General features: G+C 32.8%; 4 protein-coding genes and 1 pseudogene across 6 annotated transcripts; 1 reads left to right on the top strand and 4 right to left on the bottom strand.

Annotated features, from left to right (window-relative positions):
• Window positions 1–120: 120 nt before the first annotated feature.
• On the bottom strand, window positions 121–3,698 carry Drep2 (DNA fragmentation factor-related protein 2). Its single transcript, XM_015936751.3, has 7 exons — window positions 3,545–3,698; window positions 3,378–3,461; window positions 2,901–3,092; window positions 2,321–2,513; window positions 1,798–2,071; window positions 1,055–1,716; window positions 121–970 (listed from the first exon to the last, which is right to left on the bottom strand). Exons 4-7 carry the CDS (start codon window positions 2,321–2,323, stop codon window positions 374–376), a joined length of 1,536 nt encoding a protein of 511 aa, XP_015792237.2. The 5' UTR covers window positions 2,324–2,513; window positions 2,901–3,092; window positions 3,378–3,461; window positions 3,545–3,698; the 3' UTR covers window positions 121–373.
• Window positions 3,699–4,420: 722 nt separating this feature from the next.
• Window positions 4,421–8,762, top strand: LOC107368761 (uncharacterized). Its single transcript, XM_015936642.3, has 2 exons — window positions 4,421–5,405; window positions 7,469–8,762. Exons 1-2 carry the CDS (start codon window positions 4,513–4,515, stop codon window positions 8,403–8,405), a joined length of 1,830 nt encoding a protein of 609 aa, XP_015792128.2. The 5' UTR covers window positions 4,421–4,512; the 3' UTR covers window positions 8,406–8,762.
• Window positions 8,763–9,614: 852 nt separating this feature from the next.
• On the bottom strand, window positions 9,615–14,065 carry LOC107368760 (prolyl endopeptidase). Of its 2 annotated transcripts, none has more exons than XM_015936639.3 (13): window positions 13,909–14,065; window positions 12,936–13,058; window positions 12,462–12,589; window positions 12,028–12,394; window positions 11,827–11,969; window positions 11,222–11,759; window positions 11,031–11,144; window positions 10,780–10,928; window positions 10,599–10,715; window positions 10,435–10,530; window positions 10,268–10,369; window positions 9,981–10,191; window positions 9,615–9,797 (listed from the first exon to the last, which is right to left on the bottom strand). In XM_015936639.3, the coding sequence occupies exons 1-13, from the start codon at window positions 13,948–13,950 to the stop codon at window positions 9,732–9,734; spliced, it is 2,196 nt and encodes a 731-aa protein (XP_015792125.2). In that variant the 5' UTR covers window positions 13,951–14,065; the 3' UTR covers window positions 9,615–9,731. The 2 variants fall into 2 exon arrangements, with proteins under 2 accessions (XP_015792125.2, XP_015792126.1); XM_015936640.3 differs by lacking the exon at window positions 13,909–14,065 and adding an exon at window positions 13,159–13,353.
• Window positions 14,066–14,840: 775 nt separating this feature from the next.
• LOC107368762 (cell growth-regulating nucleolar protein) lies at window positions 14,841–15,798 on the bottom strand. The gene has a single exon (XM_015936643.3). The coding sequence runs from the start codon at window positions 15,697–15,699 to the stop codon at window positions 15,010–15,012; it is 690 nt and encodes a 229-aa protein (XP_015792129.2). The 5' UTR covers window positions 15,700–15,798; the 3' UTR covers window positions 14,841–15,009.
• A 625-nt stretch (window positions 15,799–16,423) lies between these two features.
• LOC107368763 (legumain pseudogene) lies at window positions 16,424–17,858 on the bottom strand (annotated as a pseudogene). The gene has a single exon (XR_001570207.3). The product of XR_001570207.3 is annotated as a legumain pseudogene (transcript).
• Between the last annotated feature and the right edge of the window lie 3,830 nt (window positions 17,859–21,688).

The raw sequence follows: 21,688 nt of genomic DNA, 5'->3' as shown, positions 1-21,688 counted from the left end.
ATTTTCAAATTGATTTATTTAGGCATAACCATTATGTTTCTGGTAATGTTAGTCCAATTCAAGTTGAATTACTTTCAAATATCTCGATAAATTTTATTTCTGTGCACCTTCAACATGTGATTCTTGATAAACAATGAAATTATTTATTAATTATAACCAATGAAAACATTCAATAAAATGTCTTCGCATTTAAATTTCAAACATTAATAACCACTAAATCTAAATAATCATCTTTAGAGTGTGTTTTCTGTGTGGGTTTTACAAAAATGAGCTTCTGTCTCTTCTATGCTTTTGCTATGTGTAATTTTGAAATTGAGAAAAGTGAAATTAAATTGATAGCTTTCTCTGTCTTATTTTTGTCTGATCCATGTTACTAAAAATAGCCAGGATGCTCCATGATTCCATAGTATTGTCCATTGTAAATTACACCGATCTCTCGGAGTACTTCACCTCTTATTGTTGCCTTGATTATCCAATTGTAACAATCAGAACCCTCTTTTTCCCTCTCCAATTTGTCAACATCAATTATTTTAGAGCTAAGGCGTTCCAAGATGATACCAATGTCTTTTAAATTGAGGTGACGATCTTGATTAAGAGATAATTGATCAACCAATAATAGGTAACGTTCTGAAAATTGTTCATCATCTCGTTCGGTTGTTTCAGTCTCGGAATCAGATCCATTTCCATTTACTTGGGAAGTTGTATTTCCTTGAAATATATTGTTAACAGATGAATTCAAAGTTGTGGCAGTGTTGGTTTGTAATTTATTTGCTTCTTTGTGGTCAACCACTCCATTAGTGTGCTCTGTGTCCATAAAGCGAACATGACCTTTAAGAGCCTGTCGAGGTTTATTAGATGAAATTGAATGAGATCCAGAAATGATTGGAACATTAATTGAGACTGGAGATAGTAATAAGCCACTTGGAGTAGGACTTTCAGTAATCGGTGATGTTGCCACTGAACGACTAACCTATTTATAGACAAAAAGAAAGGCAATTAGAAAGCAATTCAAGAACAATGGTTAAAGATGAACCATGAAAAGTAAAACATTTACCCTTATTTCCCCTCCACCTCGATGTAAAGCGGCACAATGAAAATCACATTGAGAGTGATCATGATTTGGACTTACTTCACCCTGGACAATAGTCACATCACCTTGGTCACTTTCTTCGGAAACGTCTTCCTCATTCTCCTTTCCAAGACCCTCACCAACATTAATATCATCCTCATCATCTTCATCCTCTTCACCCTCTTCAACTTCATCCTCTAATCCTGGAATCAATTTTTTGCTTGGCAGTGTTGTATTTGTCGTTGTTTTCACCCGATGAGTAGTTGTTTGACCATTTGCTGTTGATCGTAACTTAAGGCCATCAAGTGTCAAATTGGCACGACGAGATGATGATGATAATGATGATGAGTTAAAACCATTTTGAACAGGTTGAACCATTAGAGTTGAGCGAGGTATAATTGATATACCTGTTTCGGTTCCAGTAGACGGTGATGATGATAAAACAAGAGATGATAATGGTCCATGGCTAGTAGTAGTTTGTTGTTGACCTGGGGTTTGAGCTTGATTATCGAATTTATTCGCCCTTGAATCAGATACAGAAACTACTTCCAATTTCCATGGAGGTTCACCTTTTTTAAGTAAGATGCCTGGATCACGATTATCTAATTGAAGAACCACAGTTACATTTCCCGGGAAGGCAGAAATGGCTGAAAAATAAATAAATGATAAAATAACGATTAGCAATTAGACTGATATACTCTAAAAGTAAACATGCTTTCAATGTATACCTGATTTAAGAGCCTCAACTCCTGCTGGAATCCATTTTTCATTTTGACGGAGAAGCAGAAAAACAGTTTCTTGATCAGCCAATTTAAAATATTGATTATCCTCAATTTCAGTTCCATCTGATTCAAGGACAATCTTCAGTTGATTGGGATCATCATATGAGTAACCTAATTTAGAAGCTCCAATGGACTTTAATTCCTCCAAGGAGCTTGCAATCACAGCTTTACGTAATTCTCGATCACAACTCCATACTTTGTATGGCTTTTCATTTGAATGCTAAATCAACGAGAAGAAAAGAAAAAAATTAGTCGACATTCTTTTACCATGCAGCAAAATATTCAATTGTTCACACTAATTTTCAGTGAATTGCAAAGGAAATTCAGTCTCCAATATCATAAAAGTTTTTCAAACAACAATCTCTCATGAATACAAAAGGTCTCTCTAAAAATATCATACAATATAACTTTCAATTGCAATGGATAACAATTGTTATTTTACTATTATTTCAATTTCAATCCAACTCACCATTGTGGAAATTTGTATATAATACTTAATATTGTTTACAGAATTAATGGAATAAGGATAAACAATTTAACAAATGTAACAGCAACCATCAGCAATTAACGACAAATGGTTGGTATAACCGGCTCAACAGGATAACATTATTAGTAACAAATTTACTCTCAATAAGCAAAAATCGATTTTCATCTTTACAAATCTGTTAAAAATGGATAAAGAGATAAACAAAATATGAAATAATATTGCATTAAATGAGCAAATTGATTTGAAATGGTAAAAATACATCTGATAAAAGGTAAATGCAAGTTCTTGTATTGACTTGGTAAACAGATCGTCAAGCTAATTGACTGATCATATGTTCAGTAAGGCAGCAGAGTTGAAAAACTAGGTCAAAACCAGAATAAGGTGAAAAAAGAAAGAGTTGAGAGGGTAAATAGAGGGAGTAACTCTTCGCGGAAACTTGGTTTCATAAACGTTTTATGGATTCTGGGTTTATGGGTTCACGATAAAGTATAACATTCAGTTGAACTGGAAGTGATGAGTGAAAGGGAAGAAGACAGAGAGAAATAGGAGAAAGTAAACTTACCATCAAATTTATGCTTGTTGCTCGATGAAAAAGAGACTGGGTTTGACCTCATTTTTATATGAATCGGCTTTTCCTTTCACTTGCATTAATCGATAGAAAATTCATGATTTAATTTGATCATAGTTCACACTTGGAATCCATTGGCTTCAAAGGATTTGCTTTAAAAAACGTCATTTTATACAAATATCAAGACTTTTTTGCAATATGGCAAAAGGCAGCATTAACGAGATTAAATGCATATTGCATCCAAATATGATGTCGTGATGGATTATGATGACGATTTGTAGATTGATAACCACAATTACACAATTAAATATGATATAATCACCACGAAAAGAAATGAAATTGAATGCAAAGAAAAGATGAGAAAGAATTAGGTTTTTACAAAAGAAATGTCTTACAAGAGACTCTTGTTGAAGGTGGGAAAATTGACAATTTTGGTGAATAGATCGAGATTTGTTGCAAATTATATTTTACCTGAGCTAAATTTACAGATTCCTTTGAAGATTAGATGGATTTAATGTGATTACTTGTAGCACCAACCACTAAATGGGCAGTTAACTTTGCATGAATTCATTTTATTTGTTCACAGAAATATAAAAAACAATGAAAAAACAGTTACTGGGTCAAAGAGCTTGACTTACTTTTCGTATTGAGCTTTCATTTTGAGAAGGAAAAGGGGTTCACATTTAAATTTTTATACAAAATACAGAGTATTAATTGAAATTGTTATCAACTTTGTAAAGGAACAACAAAAGTAAAATTACATGAAAATTCCAAGCTGAATGTCTGAAACGAAAAATGCTCTCAACTGACAATGGATAGAGTAAACACAGCATAGGCTTCTCACGATAAGGGGATGAAACATATGAGCAAAGGGGAAGAACTAGGAAAAGGTTATATTGAGATGAATGTAAGTTATCAACATTTTTAATCAAATTTAACCATTTAATAACATGTTATTGTCTAAATCAATTTAGCTAAGTGGTTTGAAATGAGCCGAGCAAGTTAAAAATGTTAAAATGTAACAGATTTATGGTTAACAAACTATGACATTCTTTAATTTTGTGCTAATTGCAAGATCAATTAATGATTAAGAAGGCAGTAGGCCTCAATGGGGTCAATCTTCCAATAAAAATAAAACATTGTTTTCATATGGTAATGGGCGGCTAATGGCTAATTATTGTTTTGGCCAAAGGGTAAACAGAAGAGCTTCGATAAATATAAATCCGAATTTGTTTTGTTGGATAACGGCACAGGTGGTGCTAGTAGTAAGAAGCTCTTTCTTTTTCTTTTTTGTAATAATTTTTCTCTTAATTTTTCTCTTACTTTTCTCTTTGAAACTTGAATTTAAATTTTATAAAGAAAGAGAAAAGTAAGTGAAAAATTAAGAGAAAAATTGTTGCCAAAAAGGGAAAAGAAAGAGTGTCTTACTACTAGCACCACCTGTGCCGTTATTCGGCATCAAATTGGATTTATATTTATCGCGGTCTCTTCTTGTTTACTCTTCACTCTTTGCTCATTGCTGTTAACTAATCTTTCTTAAGAGTGATTCGTGTATTTCAAACCTCTAATTATATTTTTTTATATTTCGCCTTATTAGGCTCAAATAATGTTAATACCGTTGGTACTTTTACTTTCAACGGGAAGCTTGTTAAGTGTGGAGTCCCATCAATCATCCAATATCACATCATCCTCATTGAACCGCCAATATTCTCGTGATCAATCTTCTCATCTATCAACAACCGGACTAGATCATGGTCATCCCACTGCAATCGCTCGCCGCAACCATCATCAAGTGCCTTCATCTTACCACCAACTCTCTGGTCCCTCTTCATCACCTTTCCATGAGAGGCGTCCTCTTTACCGAGGACCTCGAGCTGAACCTGGATTTCTTGATGTTTTAGAAACATCACCTCATGAAATTAGAGTTCATCCCGGCGGACGACCTCATTCTCATCCTCCACCACATCCACCACCACCACCTCCTCCTCCTCATCGGCATAATCGTCAACTTGGACATCGAGGAAAAGCTGAAGTAGCAATCACCGAACTGAAAGACATCTCTCAAATTCCTAAGATTTTACGAGCAGTCAAGGATAGGATTCAATCTATGCCTGGTCTTAAAGCTTTCTTGTTAACAAAAGACGGACCTTCTGGTCCAAAAATTAAACCCTCAATTGTTTTGACTGCACCAGAAGAGTTTTCAAATAAACCTGGACATTTAATATGGCGACTATTAAACTCAAAATCAGCTAAAACACCAAACAGTTTTGGTAAAAGTTTAACATCACGACCACGATATCCATCTCCACCTTCATCACCTTCATCTTCAGTTTCAAACTCACCTTCCTCTTCACCCTCATCATCTACTTCACCCTCTTCACCAGCATCAAATTTTAATGATAAATATACCTTCATTGAAGTTCCCAGCTCCATTGATCTCGATGGTTCCTCTCCTTTTGCTGAATCAACTTTCCCAAATGAAAATATTGTCATCAACACGTAAGTTTATCAACATTTTACCCGGATAATTGTTTAGGTGGATAGTTTGTTTGTGAAACATTATTTATAGCCTTAAAAGCAATCAAGTAAAAAACAAGTCTATTAATAAGACATGAATAATCAACAAATTGGTAAATTAACCAAAATAAGTAGCAAAATACAACCAAAAAGTAGCCCAATAAGTGAATCTTTTACAAAGCTGAAACAAATTGTTTTACGGAAATTGTTTCTTTTAAGGTGTTTTTTTATTGTTCATTGTTAACAAATCAGGCAAATTTATCTTCCATTATTTGTAAGTAGCCACCTTTAAAATACTACAATAGAGAATAAAAATTAAGACGAAAATTGGATGATTAATGTAGTTAAGAATAAAAAAAGCTTCTAGTTTTTTGCAACCCTTTAGGATTCAAAATACATTTTCATTTTATACTCAACAATCAATCAGCCTAGGAATCATTAAACTGGATGAGCAAAAATTCAATGCTAACAAAACAAGTTACAAACAAAACCCAAATTAGCAACTTTTTATCATAAATTGACGTTTATTAGATACTTGTTTTGGGTTTCAATTAGTTGAGTAAAAATTAGCAACCAAAATGAATCAATAAAATAATCAATCAATTTTGCGTAGGCGATCTCTTCATAAACTGAATACCATGTAATAATGATATAATGGTTGATTGTTGGAAAAGATTAAGTACTAATGGTTTAACCAACTTGTTATAATACTTGATCATTGATCTTACAAATGTTAATCCAATTTTAAATTTTCATCAATGTGTGTTACCATGTTGTATAACTAAACTAGATCACATTTAATCTTTACCAAAACAAGTAATCTGTCCTTTTTCATTCCAATGATCCATATTGATGTTGATCATGATGAGATGATCTTCATGATGACCAGAACTTAACTGTAACCATCTTGATACAGATAAGTCTGTCCTCTAATCAGATGATCTTGTGGGTAATTACAGAAGATGGAAGAAGAAGAAGAAAAAAAATAAGAAATTGATGATGAAAAATGAGTGCAAAGAATTTGTGAAACCAAATGAGGCCAATTTTAACGTTGCTCTAACACTTGATTACGCATCTAAATCAATGTTCATTAACCATCAAGCCTTCTTTAAGAATAACAAATTCAATTTTGCTTCTCTTTTTTGTATTTAATGCTTGTATGTATTATTTATCACCTTGGGCTATTGACGGCCAATGTCAGGCCAAAAACGGGTGTGACAATGTGCTATTAACAAGCTAGATCAGGCAACATAGTAATCAAATGTTGCCCCAAGTGTAAGGTGACATATAATAAGCGATAATAATATGCTATCGACATTAGATGATAATAATCTGATCGTTATTATTTCATGTGATACTTTAATAAGTGTTTAATTGTTGTATGTTTGCATAAAAGGTATGTTTGGAGGTAAAGATGGCGTTTAGATATTCAAAGATAAATTCAATTGAAATGTTAATTTTTCCAATTGTCTTGAATTTTGTTTTGTTTATTCACGAATCTTGGGTTTAATTTTTTCTCCATTCAAATCTGTATTCACATTTAGACTTTATTTATGCTCATCAAATGATAATTTTGATACATTTAGAGTTGATTGTTGAAAGTTTTCATGATTTCACCCTCAACACGAATATTTGTTATTTTTTTCATGAAAAAAACGGCAATTGCCCAAACGGCATGTAAATTGATAAAAAAAGGACAGTTAATAACTTTTTAATAGTACAGCGTGGTAAACAATTTGTTAATCTTTTCTTGTTTGTGTTTCTTTAATCATTTTAGGGTTTGATGAGTTGAGGGTTTGAAATTTTGTGTTAAACTTATCCAGAAAGGAAAATTTTTCTCAACTTGAAGCTGAAAATCATTGAGAAACATCATCATCAGTTAATCATGAAAATGCTTTTGACCTGAATCAAGATGACCATTTAATCCTATCACCTTTCTTTCTCTCTCTTTCTCTCTCTCTATCAATCTTGTTTCACTCATCCATTCTTGTTTATAATCATGCTCATTATAACTAATATCATTATACTTTTTTCACCATTATTAGTAACCCAGAGAGTACGGATTCAAACTCAGATGAGATATTGATTGAACAAAGTGACAATCAGATGCCCTCAAATGGATTAACGTACAACATTAACAATGGACTTAACGGCAATCACAATAACCTCAACAATTTTAATGAACCCATCCAAATGGCGGAATCCAGTTCAGAGATGATTGAGGAATCACCTAGGACTTATTATTATCGAGACACAACCGAACCAAAGGGTTACCACCACGGAGGATACCAGAACTCGGATTATCTTCAAGCTACTTCAATACGCGACAATTCCTTTGCATCGAGTCCATTCACAGTCAATGAACATGTACCTTTGTCACCGAAGCACAATGGTTGGATTCCCAAGGATACTAAACACTGGACACCGGGTGCTTACCGATCAGCCTTTTACACGCCCGATACACGATTAATCAAATTTACAATCCATGATCGAGTCTCTGAATCATTGAGGAAACAATCTCAGAGCAGAAATAGTGCCATTAATAAGGATTTTAATAATTTTAACAGCAACAGCAATAGTAATAATAATAATAATGTTAATAGTAATGTTAATAGTAATGTTAATAACAACAATAATCACCATCTTTATAATAGAAATAGTTTGTCAAGTAAATATAGCAATGATTATAGTAATCATCCGTCTTTAATTGAAGAAAGCTATAATATCAATGAAGATGAACTAATCAGGCCATCAACAAGCACAATAACAACAACAAATTCACCATTATCATCACCATCATCATCATCAACAACAATCAAAAAGGTTGCTGCTGTTGTTACTTTAACACCTGCTTCAGTCACTGAATCATCATCAGAATCAACCTCATCATGGTCAACATCAAGTCAAAATAAAGCAACAGAATCATCATTGACAACATCAACAACAACAACAATCAAGCCATCATCATCATCTTCACGGTAAAAATTGACATCAAATTTTAACAATCCTTTGATGATTGTTATGCATAAATTTTAATTGTTTACTGGCTCGTCATTTTATTTTTTTACTGTTTATCGCCATCTTCATCTTCACTTTCATCATCCTCATTATTGTATAATGTTGTTGCACTTTTTTTTATTTTTTTAAAAAAATTTACAAAAAACACAAAAACACACTTTTCCAACAATTTCATTGGAATTAACCTTTGTTACAACATTTGTTGTTTTTTCACCGACTTCATCATCATCTTCATCAACATTCATTTTACTCTTGTGATGCTCATGTTCAATACTTGTTAAAATCAAAATGTATTAATAAATGCCATTATTTTTTGTTAAACCTCTCGACATATTAGTTTGTCCGTTTCTTTACTCTTAAATACTAAATTAGTATTAAACATTGAGGATAGTCATAAGTATCCATGAAATCCAGAGTAAAGACAATTTTCAAAAGTTCCCCAGGAAAAAAGCGACTAATCTGAGATTTCGGATTGTAATAGTCAAGACACCGCATTGCGATGTGATACAATTGAATAAAATAGTTTAACTAATTATGATTTCGACATTAATAGCAAAATCAGAGAGATATCAAGGATGATTAAAAAGATTTAGCTTAAAAGCTTTAATGGCGAAATGACAGTGAACCAAATGCGTTTGACATGAAATGATTCAACTTGTAGCATACAGTCAAATTTGATCCTTTGGATAAGAGGAAAAAAACCAATTAAATATTCATTCTTTTAATTTTTAACAGGTAGCTCTTTTTGACCAATTCTTATCACTGAAACTCCTGCAGGGTAAATTTTTCTCCGATTGATTCAGTCACTAATATCACATTGTTATGTTAATAAATATCTGAATCATATTATTTCTTAATTTACCTTACCTTTGATAGCTCTTTCTAATGTTTCACCTTAGGTTTACCTTAGGTTTGTCTTCTTTATTTTCAAACTTTGATCACTGTTTTAACGCCTGGCTAAAGGTGTCAGCTTAAAATAAATTATGAAAACTATGAATTCAACTAATTTAATTGTTCGATTAAACGATGTTTTTCTTCAAGATATTTGAAAGTGTTTCCCTCTATAAAATAACTCTAAACCTTTAATTAAATTCATATTTAAAATGAAAATTAAAAACGTCAATTACATCCCCATAGTTTATAAATAATACGGTGAGGAACAATAAAAATGTCTTTTTATGCTTGATATTATGAAAATTTTAATTCAAAAGAATATCAAATGTTCATTTAAACATATAAAGTGAAATGGAAATTATAGAGAAAAAATATGCATTATGAAGGGAACAAAAGTTATTCATAGTATGGTAAATCAAGTGCTATCTTGAGAAAGCAATAAATATCCGTTCGTACCGCAATCTGAGATTTTCAATGAGGACAATAAATAAAATGAAATAATTGAATGGGATTAAGAGAAAGAAAAAAAAAGATGAGTGTGAAATGACAGGAAAAGATGAAGAAAAGGAAAAGAGAGAAAGTATTATGATTAGTATGATTATCTATAGTTAAGAAATTTTTAATCAAATTAATGTTGATGATTACCTGTTTGCTGACTGGGGTGGAAGCTCCGTGCCCAGCATTGACTTCAACCCGAGTTAAAAGAGGAATCTCTTTTACATTTAGAGAATGTTGCAATTCAGCAACAAATTTTAAAGTATGGAGTGGAGCGACACGATCATCATGATCTCCAGTCAAGAGCAAAATTTTAGGGTAAACATCACTTGCAGCAGGTATATTGTGCAGAGGAGAGTACCTAGAATATGGAATAGAAACAAAGATTAAAAACATAAAATATCTGAATATGAAGCTAAATAATTGATAAAACTTACTTGATTAGAGCTTTGAAATCATTTTCATTCTCTGGATGTCCATAATCACTAGTCCACAATTTTCCAATTCCAAACTTATGGAACCTTAGACTATCAAGAACACTAAATAGAGTACATCAAGAAATTAATTTAAACTATTTGGCGCTAAAATCCATGATTACTCTTACCCCACTTGACAGATTGTGGCACCGAAAAGATCAGGTCGTTGGTTTGAACAGGCAGCGACCAATAAACCTCCGTTTGATCCACCTTCAATTACAATCCTAGAGGTAAAAATAAATTATGTTTTGCGATTAAATCTAGTGCGATGATATTTTAAGCTTTTAATTACTTTTTCTTATTGGTGTATTTATTATCAATGAGATACTCTGCAGCAGCAATGAAATCGTCAAAAACATTTTGTTTTTTATCTCGAACACCAGCTTCATGCCATTTTTCACCATACTCTCTAAAGTTAAGAAAAATTTTGTAAATAAAGTGAATAAAATAATGACGAGAAGCAAGAAACTTACCCTCCACCACGAAGATTAGCGACTGCAAACACACCTCTAAAGTTTTGAACCCATAGTAAGCGGACTGGGGAGAAGAATGGCGATAGAGTTATATTGAATCCTCCATAACCATATAAGAGACATGGGCTTTCACCATTTGCTTCAAAGTCCTGATACAATTAAAAAGAATAAAATTTGTGTCAAGTTTTTGTAAATTTTTTAAAACTTCAATTTTACTCATAAGTAGATATCATGGGCAACATAAAACTCACTTTACTATGCACTATGAACATAGGAACTTTAGTACCATCCTTGGATGAATAAAAAATTTGTTTCACTTCAAATTTTGACATGTCGAAACCCTTACAAAGTGTTTCTCGGAACACCTGTGAAAAGAGTAGAACACTATTAGTCATGTTTGAATTTTTTGGAAAAAACTGAATGAATAAAAAACTATTCTTACAGAAATATCCGAATCTCCATTAAAATCATATTTGAAGATCATACCAGGAGTGAGAAAATTTGAAAGATCGAAGAAAACTTGACTCTGATATCTTTTACCAGTAACTGTACCGATTGAGCCAACAGGAATCTTAGGCTTGAAGATTATATTTCCATCTTTGAGGGTGCGAAATTGTATAGCATCAATTACATCTTCAGTGTAGATAGTTATGAGTTTGTCATTATCTACACAAATTGCTGAATTTAAAACATTCTTTTCATGTTCAGGAATAATTTCAATCCAGTTTTTTTCATCGGGGTCATTTAGATCCAACTTGATAATTTTGTAATTGGGGGCATTACGGTTAGTTTTGAAATAAACAGTAGTCCCATCATTTGCAATAAAATCATATTCAGCTTCAAATTTGGTAACAATAGGTTTAAGCTCGAGTTTTCCTTTGATATCGTTATCTAAGTGTGCATAATAAAGAGCAGTATTTTGACATGTTTCTGCAACGAAGACAAAAAGATATTTTCCACAGTCACTGACCAACCCATTGCTAATAAAACAAAACAAAGATTAATTTCACAATAGAAATCACGAAATTAAAAATTAAATCCACATACATGACCCATTCGGGGTATTCAGGAAATTCAACAACAAGAACGTCATTTTCTTGGGGTGTGCCAACTTTGTGGTAGTACATTTTATGATCGACACATTTAACATTTTCTGAGCCATCGAAAGTATCAGCCAATTTTGGGTAGCGCTAGAAAAATAGTTTCGTTTAGTTTAGCAAGAATATCATACAAATCGTGAGAAATTACCGAGTAGAAGAAGCCTTTGTTATCATGAGTCCAAGAAGTTTGAGAGTACTTGCAAAAGTATACTGTTTCATCGGCATCGGCTCCAGTGTCTACTTTCCGAATCTTAATGCGTCTCCAATCTGAACCAGCATCAGCAAGACCGTAAGAAAGCCATTCCCCATCGAGAGAGAAATTAGTAAAACTCAATGAAACCAAGCCATCTTTGTCTAACGTATTTGGGTCAAAAAAGACTTTAGGCTCAGAGTCCAAAGAATCTTGAATGTAAAGGACACTCTGGTTTTGTAAACCGTCATTTTTTCGGAAAAAGTACCGTGAGCCACGTTTAAAAGGACATGAATATTTTGGGTAGTCCATTAAATCTTTGAGTCTGAAATATAGAAAAAAAAGTTGTTAAAATTATAATTAAAATGGACTAATAAGTTAAAATGTTTCACCTTTCATTGATTTTATCTTTCACATCACATTTTGCAATATAAGCTTGAAATATCTTATTTTGCTCATGGACAAAGTTTTTGGTTTCTTCTGATTCGGGATCTTCTAGCCAGCGGTAAGGATCTTTAACCTGTGAAAACAAAAAAAGCAATAATTTAAAAAAAAGTTTACAAAAAAAAGAAAAAAGGAGAATGAAAATGAAAATGAAAATGAGACCATTAACAAAAACAGTCAGCAAAAACAAAGATCCAAAATTTAAGTTAAAATAATCAGACTAGCTAAGATAAAGAAATACCATTGACCCTGTTCTCCTAGTTCAAAAATATCAATTTTGGCCTTTTCGCAATAAATCCAAAAATTTTGAATAGTTTCAAATTGATGATAATTTGCATAATTATAGACTAAGCAAAAATTAAAAGTATCAAGCAACCATTAGGTTAGAACCAATGTGAATAAATTACTTGTTTCAGCCTTACCTGAATTCCATGAAGAGTTTCTATGACTGATTCATCTCGACGGGCTTTGGGATAGTTGAAAACCATTTTATTAGTAGATGATAATGATCTTGTCACCGGATTAAGGCCCGAAATAAGTTGTCTCTGAGCATCGGACAATGCAAAAGAAAAATGAAGGTAAAGCAATTAGTAAAAAACAGTAACAATGGAAATGAAGGATCAATACCAATTTATTCCAAATTACCTTTAACAGAAAAATTAGTTGAAAATGTTATTGACAATATTTGCAATGAAATAGGTTCACACCGAGGAATAGGTTAAACAAAGAAAAAAACAAGAACAGAGAAAACAATAAATCAAAAGTGAGTAAGAGAGTAAAGTTGAGTAAGACCAAAGAGTAAGTCTTTTAAAAGACTCTTTTGATTAGAATTTCAGAGATGAAGAATTTTCATCAGAGCCATCTGTCTAATCAGGAAAGTAATAAACCATAAGATCTTTGGTTTTCAAGTCGGCTCTCTGTTACTCTTTTGGTTATGCTGCTCGTAAACACAGAGTTGCTATGTGCTCATAATTGGACGGTAAACCTGTGTGACCATAACTTGATAGAATTTGTTTCTTCGATCAATTGGTAGGCATTATATGGATTTTAACCCGTCATTGTTTTGTGATCGAACCTCGAGATGGGTCAAGAGTCCTAGCAAGTTATGGGTTACTCTACTCTTCATTGTAACTCACATCAATTTAGAAGGTTAAAATAGAGAGAAATTTTATGGGATAAAATATCACAAGTATCGCTACAGATTAATTGAGTGAATCTTAAATACCGCTGAGATTGTACGAATTTTACTATAACATCAAGTGATTAAATATCTAATTGTAATTCCTCGTCTTAAATGGTATTGTAGACAACTATTCTACTGGTGTTACAGGCACATGTTTTTTTCTTGAAAATCGTATATTTTTCGATAAGATAAATAACACATAAATTACAAACCTTTGGAACATGAATTAACCGTAAAATTGATTTTGATAACATAATAACACAAAAGCATGATAACTTAATAACATAATAATATTTAAACTTGAAACATTTATGGATGTAACTTGCTCAGTTAAAAAACATGTGGTTGGTTTAAGCAATGAGTGGAAGGGAAAAAAATTCAAAATTATTGCAAAGCAAGAATTGCTTTATTGCTCTATTTTTATTGCTTTTTGATTTCATATGTAATAATTAATTGTCAAGGATTAGATACGGATTTTAGAGGAGGAAATACGAAAGAATTGCTATCATGAATGAGAATAAATGATGAATTGATCGATTCAAGGGAAAATTTCAGTATCATCATCTTCGTTCTCATCTTCATCAGCTTCTTCATCAACAGGATTATTTGATGAGAGTTTGGATGTTTCTAGGCTATCAGTTGGATCTAGTATGGAATCAACTAATGGTGATAATTTTAGCTTTTTAGCTCCTTTGGTAATTACCTGAGGAATAGCAAAAGAACTTGATCTGTTAAACGTAGCATTCAAATGTACAATACGCTTAATCTCTTTGCCCATTGCCACACTAACATGTTCAATATGGTTGGAAAATTGATCGATTAAAACTAAAAATTTATCAGCAGTCGCTTCACTTTTTAACATGTCCAAATTGGTCCGGAGATGATCAATGCCTGCTTTAAGATTCAGTGCAATAGCCAATAGTTCATCTTGGTGATTACAGGCGTAGGATGAGGATGATGATGATTGAGATGATATAATTGATTGATAATTTTGACTTGAATCGCATTGGATTTGAGATAAACTCTCTCCGGAAACAAGAACGCATTTTCCTGAGTCATATGGATCCATTGAAACACAAGATGATTAGAGATAATCTAACAATAAACAGACAAACCGTAATGAATTTGAAATCAAATGATACAATTTAACTATTGAACCCATTTAATATTCAAGGCGAGGATTCTTAGCAAAGGATACGAACAATGATTGTTAGGTTCATTGAGAATATGCGACAATAGAAACACAATAATATTTGTGAATTGCAGTATTCCAGCCAAGATTAAAGGATAGATTGTTAAATTATCTTAGTTTGTCAGAACTCCACATGTTGATTTTCAGAGGATTGTTCTGTTGCTTCATTTTCGCGTTTGTGTTTTTTCTTCTTGCGAGATTTAACAGAACTGTCATCACCGTTTGTATTTTTTTCAGCCTTTCTTTTGGATTTGTCTTTCTTCACTTTCTTCGTTTCTTTTAGTTCGTCATTAGAATCTTCAGGTTTAGATTCGTCAGGTTTAGATTCATCAGGTTTAGATTTATCAGGTTTAGATTTATCGGGTTTAGATTCATCAGTCGCTTTGTTAGCTTCTTCAAAAATATTCCATATTTGTTCTACTACTTCGGGTTTACGAATACCAACACAACTAGAAGCAAAGTTTATAAATTTAGATTTTTTGCGGGGAATGTTTGGATATTCAAGAAGTTTATTTAAAGCCATCTCGGTTGGTCCTGACAAATTTACTTTAGATACAGCTTCCTTTATTTTATTAAGCCAATCTTGTTGTCTTTTTTGTCCTTTATCCGGAATATTCACATTTTTTTCGTCCTGAGGACCATATTTGCGATCTTCTGATATACATTGAGTATGAGCTTTATAACCATCATCAGAAAAATTCTTACCGCAGTCACAGCAAGAAATTACAGAACAGCTACATCGATGAAGATGAGTATCTACGGCATTCTTTTTCAACACATCATTACAGTCCCCACAAACGAAGACAACCATGGCGATCGTTAAAAATGTACTTAGAAGATTGAAAAATGACCAAACAATAAGAAATTAATTTAATTACTTTTAAACACATGCAAGATATGCTACATAAACATTGCCAATTCACGTGTTTACCAACGAAACCCTAGAGATACAGTGGTTACTAGCAACCGGTTATTTTGTTAGACGGGAAAAGAAAGTAACCAGTTGCTTATTGAGCGAAAGCAAAAAGGAAAACAAGAAATTAATGATTCTCTAGTCAATCTAAAGACTGCGTTCAAATAAAATTGAATTTTTGGAAATTAAAATATGAATTATGAATTTTTAACCATTAAGTAAGCAAGATAAATTACGGCTGATTGAAGTTCTAACCATTTTTATGAGTAACCACTTCATCTCAACCGGCAATTAGTCCGCCATTTGTTTCAAAGTTTAAAGGCGCGCCATTTAAATAAACCCTTTTTTAAGTTTATTATAGTTATTATTATAATATCATAGCTAGTTAAGTCACAAGTTTAACAAGTGAGGTCTAAACTGGTGTTGTTAACTTCATTTCACCCACCAAGTAACATTTTACTTCAGCTTCAACCGATACGTTTCTTAACCTTTCAATTCATAAAAGGTTTATAATAACTTCCGCAACTCTTTCCTTTATCCAAACTAGAAGTTAGACTTAATTTTGCTATAATGATATCAACTAGTTGCTACTATCAACAATTTATGAACAAAATATCAATAATTGTTTGCAAAAGGGAATTTTATTGAAAGAAAAATTGATTGTTAATAACAATGCATTTAAACAATAGCTTTGAATCCATTGTCGACGATGTGAGTTTCACAAGCTCGCTCTAAAGCTTTCAAGAAATGAGATAAACTTGTCTCGTTAAAGTTGTTTGCCTCAACCAGATTGGCCAGTACATAAATGTATTTCATTGCATAATTGTGGACGGCAACATTAAGACAACTGGAGTTGAATTTTTTGACAACTGTGGAGTGAGCTGAGTGATTAACCAATGGTCGTCGAGTTGTCATGACTTCTTCAACACTTGAACAGAAACCAGCAGAACAAAGTTGAGCAACAATTTTGTTCATTCCTGATTCAAGGAAATGTCGACCAGCAATCAAATTTGATAGTTGCTTATGAAGGGAAGCTGCTTCATTTTCATCATTTGTCTTGATCATTTTTCTTCGCAACATGACCAAAGGAATATCTCGGCTATTTACTGAACCTCGAGCTGGAACTTTTCTGTAAAGCTGATTGCTTGATGAAGCCTTTTCTCCCTGGAATTCACCGACAACTGAATCAGCGATAGATTTGGTTCCAAATTCTTGTGGATGTGATCTTGGAGTGTTTTTAACAACATCTTTGAATTGTTGTTCAAGTGTTTCTTTGGTTAAATCATGCTTGTCCGAGTCTTGGAGCCATGCAACAGAATATTCATCACCAAGGCAAGTATCAATGTCTTTTTCATCACAATAACAACCCCAACTTGATTCTTCAGAGTTGGCAGCAGTTGTAGCATAGATGTTGATGTCTTTGGGTAAAATATTTTCAAACATTGATCCAGATTCACAGGCTTCAACATAGAAAGTGAGTTTACCATACAACTTGTTATCGTGCATGTACACCAAGGCTTTGTTCAAATCGTCTGATGAAAGAGTGTCTTCAGGGAAGGCGATTAAACCTGTAGCTCCATGGTCAGCGAAATAGATGAAGACGTGATCATTTGGTCCAGAAGTGAGTACCTTTTTACCCTTAGCTGCAAGACCTTTGTCACCCTTGATGACCTTTAAGAAGTTTTCGGCGTTGACTTCATCACCAGTGTAATCCTTTGATACACCAGCATAGACATCAGGACCTTTGGGGATGTTGAAGATTTTACCTGGATGGGGATTTTCAGAGGCATTGGCAATATCATCATACATCATAACGATGATGTTTTCAGCAGGAACGCCATGACTTCGGAGGACTTGGTAAGCATGACAGACATCAGCTTGGTGACGATAATTGTACCATCCATTGGATCCGGCAACAAGGACAGCTTGAATGTTGTAGGAATCGTTAGACTTCAAACCCAACTGTTCAACCAGAGGAGTTGAAGATGCAACTGTAAAGAGTAATGATAAAGCAATCAGGGAAAACATTATTCTGGTCACTCGAGTCTCTATTTCAATAAAAATAATATCAATAACAATTTTTGTTCCTCTTTATATACTTTAATTAGTTAACATTGTGCCAAATTTTATCTTATATTATCAAATAGTTGCTACTATCGACAAATTAAGTTATCACTGTTTGCAAAAGGGAGTTTTATTCAATGAAAAATTGATTGTAAATAACAATAAAACAATAGCTTTGACAATGTGAAAATCACAAGTTTCCTCTAAACCTTTAATGAATGAGATAAACCTTGGTACAGTAATTTTGCCCGACAATATTGGTCCATGTAACGTGGACGGAAAAACATTGAATTTAATACTTTATTTGCTCATCAACTTGCTGATTGAAACTTCTTTTGTTTTTCAATTAATAATCATAATGACATTTCAACTGTGATAATTATCATGATAATGCCATCGACAGTCTGGATAGACACCAAACATTGTTTTCTGATCAAATCGATATCAAAATGAATTGTAAACATGATGATCGGATAATGAGTAATGAAAGATAAATTGCAATCCTTTTACAGTTCACGTAATTTTAGTTTATATTTAATTGATTATCATTAGTAGATTGAACTATTGAAATTTTAAAAAATGTTCAGACAACATGAAGGTAATATGTTATAAGTTATAACGGGAAGTTAGGTAAAAACTTTGACTTTCGGATTGAGGTTTCGACTTTGTGGACTTGTATGTGCATTATAGTTCATAATGCTTGGCTGTGAATATCATGCTTGGCTCAAGATTCGTTCATGTAAGAAAACTCTGGAGAAGGAGAACAATTTAATCACCGCAAATATTTTGTCCTAGATTTGTCTCAAATGTTAGACTTTTCAAGTTTTTGTTGAACGAATAATTGAACGAAATCGTCTCATTGTTGCGATGCGTTGCAAATTTGCAGTGATGTGATGACAAAAGTGAATTTTGTTGTAAGTATTATCAGATCTCAACCAGAAGTTGCAGACTCAAATGAAATAAATGATAATCAACAGAATTATCAAGAAAATGTCACACTGGTAAATCGATGATATTACACGAAGTCATACTAACCACATCAAACCATTAAAACCATACAAAATGAAAATATGATAAATAATAAACAGTAATAAAGACAGAGAAAATTATGCGTTGTTAATGGACAATTTTAATAAGTTAATTTGATCAGTCCGAAGCTCTTAATAATCATTGAATCGGTAGTAAGGACGGCTGGTATGGATTGGTTTATATGTGAAGAAGCATATTGCTAGGTGATGAAAAAATCCCCGTGTGTGTGTGGAATGACTTGGATTCAGATAGGACATTTAGTTGAGCTCTTATTAAAATAAACATCATTTCCGTGAACAACTTATCCAAAACTGTTCAATTGGTTGTTACTAAAGAGACACAATTTCACATTTAAGCACTATTTAATGTCATTGAAACAGGTCATTGAAGGTTTTGTTAGTATTGAAATGTGATATTCGTCGATCAGAACATAATTTACGAAGCTAAAAACTGCAATCTGCAAAAAAAGACTCAAAAATTGTTTAATTGCATGATTATGATCTTAAAGTTTATGCAAAAGCAACTTAATACACTTCAACTAAAACCTGGTTGTTGCTAAAAAGACTTATTTTAACACAATGGTATCATTTAAGCATAAATTGAAACAAAGTTGACAAAAGGGGACTGAAACGAGTGGAAATCGTTTTCATTCAAATTTAGATTGTGTTTGCCTGTAGAGACATGAAAGCTGAATCAATTTATGTGATTTAAAAGTTTCTCTGATCGATAGTTATCACAAAAATCGAGTCCAAAGTTGAAACTTCGATCGCTTGTTGTACGTTTATGGAAGTCTATTTTTTCGTGAAACTCATTTTGTCGAGGTAACTTTTGATGCTGAACCAGAAAATTGACTTATTTTGAGAAATAAATTTTTCCTTTTTTCGTAAAACAGCTAAGTTCGATTTTCATTTAAATCGACTTTTCTGGAGAACCAAATCAGTAAGAGAGCTGAAACTTGGTATTGGTCGCTAGAAATGATCTAACAACATCATACATTGGATAATTTTTCCCCTTCATCAATAGTTCGCTTAATTTTGGCCATTGACCTAAAAACTTTGAACCTCAATAGTTCGAGAATGGTAGAACCTAAAAATATCATTCTTTGGCCAATCAATATATTTTATTATTGTCTATAATCTATGCAAATATTAAATCATTGAACAAAATACAAAAGAAGTTATAGCATTTCATCATTCATGTTATCAGATTTTATTTGGTTTATAAAGTTAAATGTTTACTCAAACTTAAATCATTGATAAAACAATTAGCTGGAATTTCCTCCAATATTCAGCTATATAGTTCATAGTAAAATCTATTGATTGGCCAAAGAATGATAGTTGCAGGTGCTGCCATTCTCGAACTATTGAGGTTCAAAGTTTTTAGGTCAATGGCCAAAATTAAGCGATCTATTGATGAAGGTAAAAAATTGTTCAATGCATGATGTTAACAGATCTTTTTTAATGACCGATACCAAGTTTCAGCTCTCTAACTGATGTGGTTCTCCAGAAAAGTCGATTTAAATTAAAATCAAACTTAGCTGTTTTACGAACAAAAGAAGATTTTATTTCTCAAAGTAAGTCCATTTTCTGGATCAGCATCAAAAGTTACCCCGACAAAATGAGTTTCGCGAAAAAATATACTTCCATGCCCGTTCAAAAAGCGATCGAAGTTTCAACATTAGACTCGATTTTTGTGAGAACTATCGATCAGAGAAAATTTTATATCGCATTAATTAATTCAGTTTTTATGTGCAAACATACTTACATCGTCTTAATTTGAATGAAAACAATTCTCGCTCGTTTTAGTCCATTTTTGTCAACTTTGTTTCAATTTGTGCTTAAATGAAACAATTGTGTTAAAATAAGTCTTTTTAGCAACAACCAGGTTTTAGTTGCAGTGTATTAAGTTGCTTTTTCTTACAAAAATCACATCCTTAATGCCAACAAAACCTTTGTTTCAATATCGTTGATCAATATCCTCAATGGACCATTAGCTAAGCATCCAATAGTAATTGCTTTTGTGGCTAAGGTAAGTTAATTATAACCCTTCAATATCCTCACCTAACAAATTGTGCTCTAGTTTTTAATCGCAATCAGAAGGATAAATAACTACCTCGAAGGAGACGAACTCGATGTTAATGCTGTTCTACATAAACCTGATCCAATCAATAGAACATCGAATAGGCTACTTTTTCTTGGTCTCCTGAAGAAGAGCGAGTTCTTAAAGATATCGACATGAAGTTCGAAAGAAGTAAGTTGGTTGCAATTGTAGGGACTGTCGGTAGTGGCAAATCATCTTTGATATCAGCTATTTTAGGTAATTGTACAAAATCAAAGGATTCATCAATGTGGACGGGAAGATTGCTTATGTGCCGCAGTCGGCTTGGATAATGAACTCAACTGTTCGCAGAAACATTCTGCTTGAGAATCCTTTTGTTAGAGATAAATATAGTCCAGTTATTGAAGTTTGTGCCTTGGATCCTGATTTTAAACTACTGTGATGATGGCACCGAAATTGATGAATCAGGAATAAACATTTCTGGAGGTCAGAAGCAGAGTATTTCAATCGCACGAGCAGTTTACTCTGACTCTGACATTTATTTGTTAGATGATCCATTGTCTGCCGTCGATGCACATGTCGCAAAACATTTATTTGACAATGTCATTGGACCTGAAGGTTTGCTCAAAAACAAAACTCGACTTTTAGTGACACATAGAATAACCTTTTTAACCCAAGTTGACCAAATCATTGTAATGAAAGATGGCAAAATCTATGAAAGTGGAACTTATTCTGA

Source organism: Tetranychus urticae, chromosome 2 (assembly GCF_039701765.1).
Source record: "Tetranychus urticae isolate SD_2017Ah chromosome 2, NJAU_TeUrti_SD_1.0, whole genome shotgun sequence".
Lineage (NCBI taxonomy): Eukaryota > Metazoa > Arthropoda > Arachnida > Trombidiformes > Tetranychidae > Tetranychus > Tetranychus urticae.
Note: the sequence above shows the minus strand (reverse complement) of the source record. Positions and strands in the feature narration are given on the sequence as shown.

Bases quoted from the DNA above. Each gene is read 5' to 3' on its own strand.
- LOC107368760 (XM_015936639.3), bottom strand. From the start codon at position 13,950: ATGTTATCAAAATCAATTTTACGGTTAATTCATGTTCCAAAG. The intron at 13,059-13,908 runs GTTTGTAATTTA...TCCGATGCTCAG, and splicing joins GGTTAATTCATGTTCCAAAG to AGACAACTTATTTCGGGCCT. The intron at 9,798-9,980 runs GTAATCATCAAC...TGAAAATCTCAG, and splicing joins CCACCCCAGTCAGCAAACAG to ATTGCGGTACGAACGGATAT.
- Drep2 (XM_015936751.3), bottom strand. The intron at 1,717-1,797 runs GTATACATTGAA...TTTATTTTTCAG, and splicing joins AGTTGAGGCTCTTAAATCAG to CCATTTCTGCCTTCCCGGGA. The intron at 971-1,054 runs GTAAATGTTTTA...GTCTATAAATAG, and splicing joins GAGGTGGAGGGGAAATAAGG to GTTAGTCGTTCAGTGGCAAC.
- LOC107368761 (XM_015936642.3), top strand. From the start codon at position 4,513: ATGTTAATACCGTTGGTACTTTTACTTTCAACGGGAAGCTTGTTAAGT. The intron at 5,406-7,468 runs GTAAGTTTATCA...CACCATTATTAG, and splicing joins GAAAATATTGTCATCAACAC to TAACCCAGAGAGTACGGATT.
- LOC107368762 (XM_015936643.3), bottom strand. From the start codon at position 15,699: ATGGTTGTCTTCGTTTGTGGGGACTGTAATGATGTGTTGAAAAAGAAT.